This window comes from Scylla paramamosain, chromosome 37 (genome assembly GCF_035594125.1).
Source record: "Scylla paramamosain isolate STU-SP2022 chromosome 37, ASM3559412v1, whole genome shotgun sequence".
NCBI classification, from domain to species: Eukaryota; Metazoa; Arthropoda; class Malacostraca; order Decapoda; family Portunidae; genus Scylla; species Scylla paramamosain.
The window spans coordinates 5072501-5075000 of NC_087187.1; the positions used below are offsets into that span (position 1 = coordinate 5072501).

A 2500-nucleotide genomic window follows, 5' to 3' on the forward strand; every position below is an offset into this window, starting at 1 on the left:
TTTATCTCTCATTTCTTGCTCACTTTTTTATCTCTAAACTCTACCTTGCTTTATCTTTGTCCCTCACTCTTATCTAGAGAGAGAGAGAGAGAGAGAGAGAGAGAGAGAGAGAGAGAGAGAGAGAGAGAGAGAGAGAGAGAGAGAGAGAGAGAGAGAGAGAGAGATGGAGAGGAAGAGAGATGAAATAGTGCCAACGCCTGCTCGCTCTCTCTCTCTCTCTCTCTCTCTCTCTCTCTCTCTCTCTCTCTCTCTCTCTCTCTCTCTCTCCACCCTACAAAGAGGCCGTAGTCTCCTCGTGTATGGACATCAGCCAAACACACACACACACACACACACACACACACACACACACACACACACACACACACACACACATGTAGACGAGCCCATTAACTCAAAACGCACATATTTATTCCCGAGAGAGAGAGAGAGAGAGAGAGAGAGAGAGAGAGAGAGAGAGAGAGAGAGAGAGAGAGAGAGAGAGAGAGAGAGAGAGAGAGAGAGAGAGAGAGAGAGTAATTATAGGAAGGTTTGGGAAAGGGAGAGGGGAGATGAGGGAAGGGGAGGAGATATGAAGGGAGAGGGAGAAGGGAGAGGATAGGCTGAGTAATGATAGGGTGGAGGAGGGGAGAGGGAAGGGAAAAGGAGAGGAAAGGAGAGGGGAGGAAAATACAGGTGAGGGAGAGAGAGGAAGTGAGAGGGGGAAGTGGAAAAAGTTATACGCGGGGGGAAGACTAGAGGGGAGAGAGAGGGAGAGGGAGAGGGAGAGGGAGAGGGAGAGGGGCGTGACGTGCAGTGAGAGGAAGTGAGAGGGGGGAAGTGGGGGGAAAAGACAGATTAATCCATGGGGTAGTCCTGAGAGTGAGGGGAGTGGGAGGGGAGAGTGAGAGGGGAGAGAGTGAGAGGGTAGAGAGTGAGAGGGGAGAGGGAGAGTATCATAAAGCTCTCCCTCGGCTCACCTTACCTGTACTCTCCCTTGCTTCCGCTCTCACCTGTCATTTTCCTCGCTACACGCTCTGGTTTCCCTCCCTCACTCTCCCTCACTCTTACTCTCCCTCTCACTTGTCCTCCCTGACACCACACCTCCTCCCTCCCTCCCCCCAACAAGTGTAATTATCTGTCTAGCCCAGCCTTACATGTCTAGCCGCCCCCTCCCCCTCTCCCTCACCTCTCACCCCCTCTCCTCCTCTCCCCCCTCTCACAGGTCAAGGCAGACGCAGGTCGGCGCCAGGGTCGGCAAGGTACAGTGAACACCCCACTCCCCCACTCTCCCTCCCTCCCTCCCTCCCTCCCTCCCTCTCTTCGCTAAAAGGGAGAGGGAGAGGGAGAGTGGGGGAGAGTCGAGGTTGCAGACGAGTTTCGGGTGTTGGGTTTGGGGTGAAGGGGGAGGATAGAGGGGAGGTGGGGAGGGGGTAACAGGACCAAGGAAGAGGAGGAGGAGGAGGAGGAGGAGGAGGAGGAGGAGGAGGAGGAGGAGGAGGAGGAGGAGGAGGAGGAGGAGGAGGTGAAGGAAGGAATGTGGCGGGGCAGGTGAGAGCGAGAGAGCGTGAAGAGAAATGAGAGAGAGAGAGAGAGAGAGAGAGAGAGAGAGAGAGAGAGAGAGAGAGAGAGAGAGAGAGAGAGAGAGAGAGAGAGAGAGAGAGAGAGAGAGAGAGAGAGAGAAAGGGGTGAGGAAAATACTGGAGAAAGAGAGAGGAAGGGAAAGCAGAAAAGGAGAAGGAAATAAAATAACACTGAGGAAAGTGACTACCACACACACACACACACACACACACACACACACACACACACACACACGCATACACATACAGAGAGAGAGAGAGAGAGAGAGAGAGAGAGAGAGAGAGAGAGAGAGAGAGAGAGAGAGAGAGAGAGAGAGAGAGAGAGAGAGAGAGAGAGAGAGAAAGGGGTGAGGAAAATACTGGAGAAAGAGAGAGGAAGGGAAAGCAGAAAAGGAGAAGGAAATAAAATAACACTGAGGAAAGTGACTACCACACACACACACACACACACACACACACACACACACACACACACACGCATACACATACAGAGAGAGAGAGAGAGAGAGAGAGAGAGAGAGAGAGAGAGAGAGAGAGAGAGAGAGAGAGAGAGAGAGAGAGAGAGAGAGAGAGAGAGAGAGAGAGAGAGAGAGAGAGAGGAAGGGGTGGTGCGGCAGCGCGGCTCACCTTGATGGAGTCGTAGCAGGCGGTGACGCGGCCGTTCTGGACCTCGACGTTGGGCGGAGGGTGGGCGAACTTGCACTCAGTGTCTGGCCGGGTGCACTTGTTCCTCTGAAACTCGCGGCAGACCTCCAGCTGCAGCCAGCGGGAGTCCTTCACGTTGAGGAAGTTGTTCACGTTGACCATGGCCATGTTGGGCACCCCTGGGCTCACCATGGCACTGTAGGGGGGCGCTGTGCGCGGCGGCGGCGGCGGCGGCCGAAGGATCCAGCTGGCCGGTGCTCGAGACTCCTGCGGGAGCCTCACCTCGCCTTCAA

At 54.6% G+C, this 2500-nt stretch overlaps 1 protein-coding gene across 1 annotated transcript in view; it reads right to left on the minus strand.

Annotated features, from left to right (window-relative positions):
• The window catches only part of LOC135091408 (muscleblind-like protein 1), a 171819-nt gene that overhangs the window by 132862 nt on the left and 36457 nt on the right, over positions 1-2500 (minus strand). The window contains 1 exon segment of the mRNA XM_063989041.1: positions 2190-2500. This exon segment is cut by the window's right edge and continues 455 nt beyond it. Coding sequence (XP_063845111.1) covers positions 2190-2399 — 210 coding nt within the window. The 5' untranslated portion in view covers positions 2400-2500.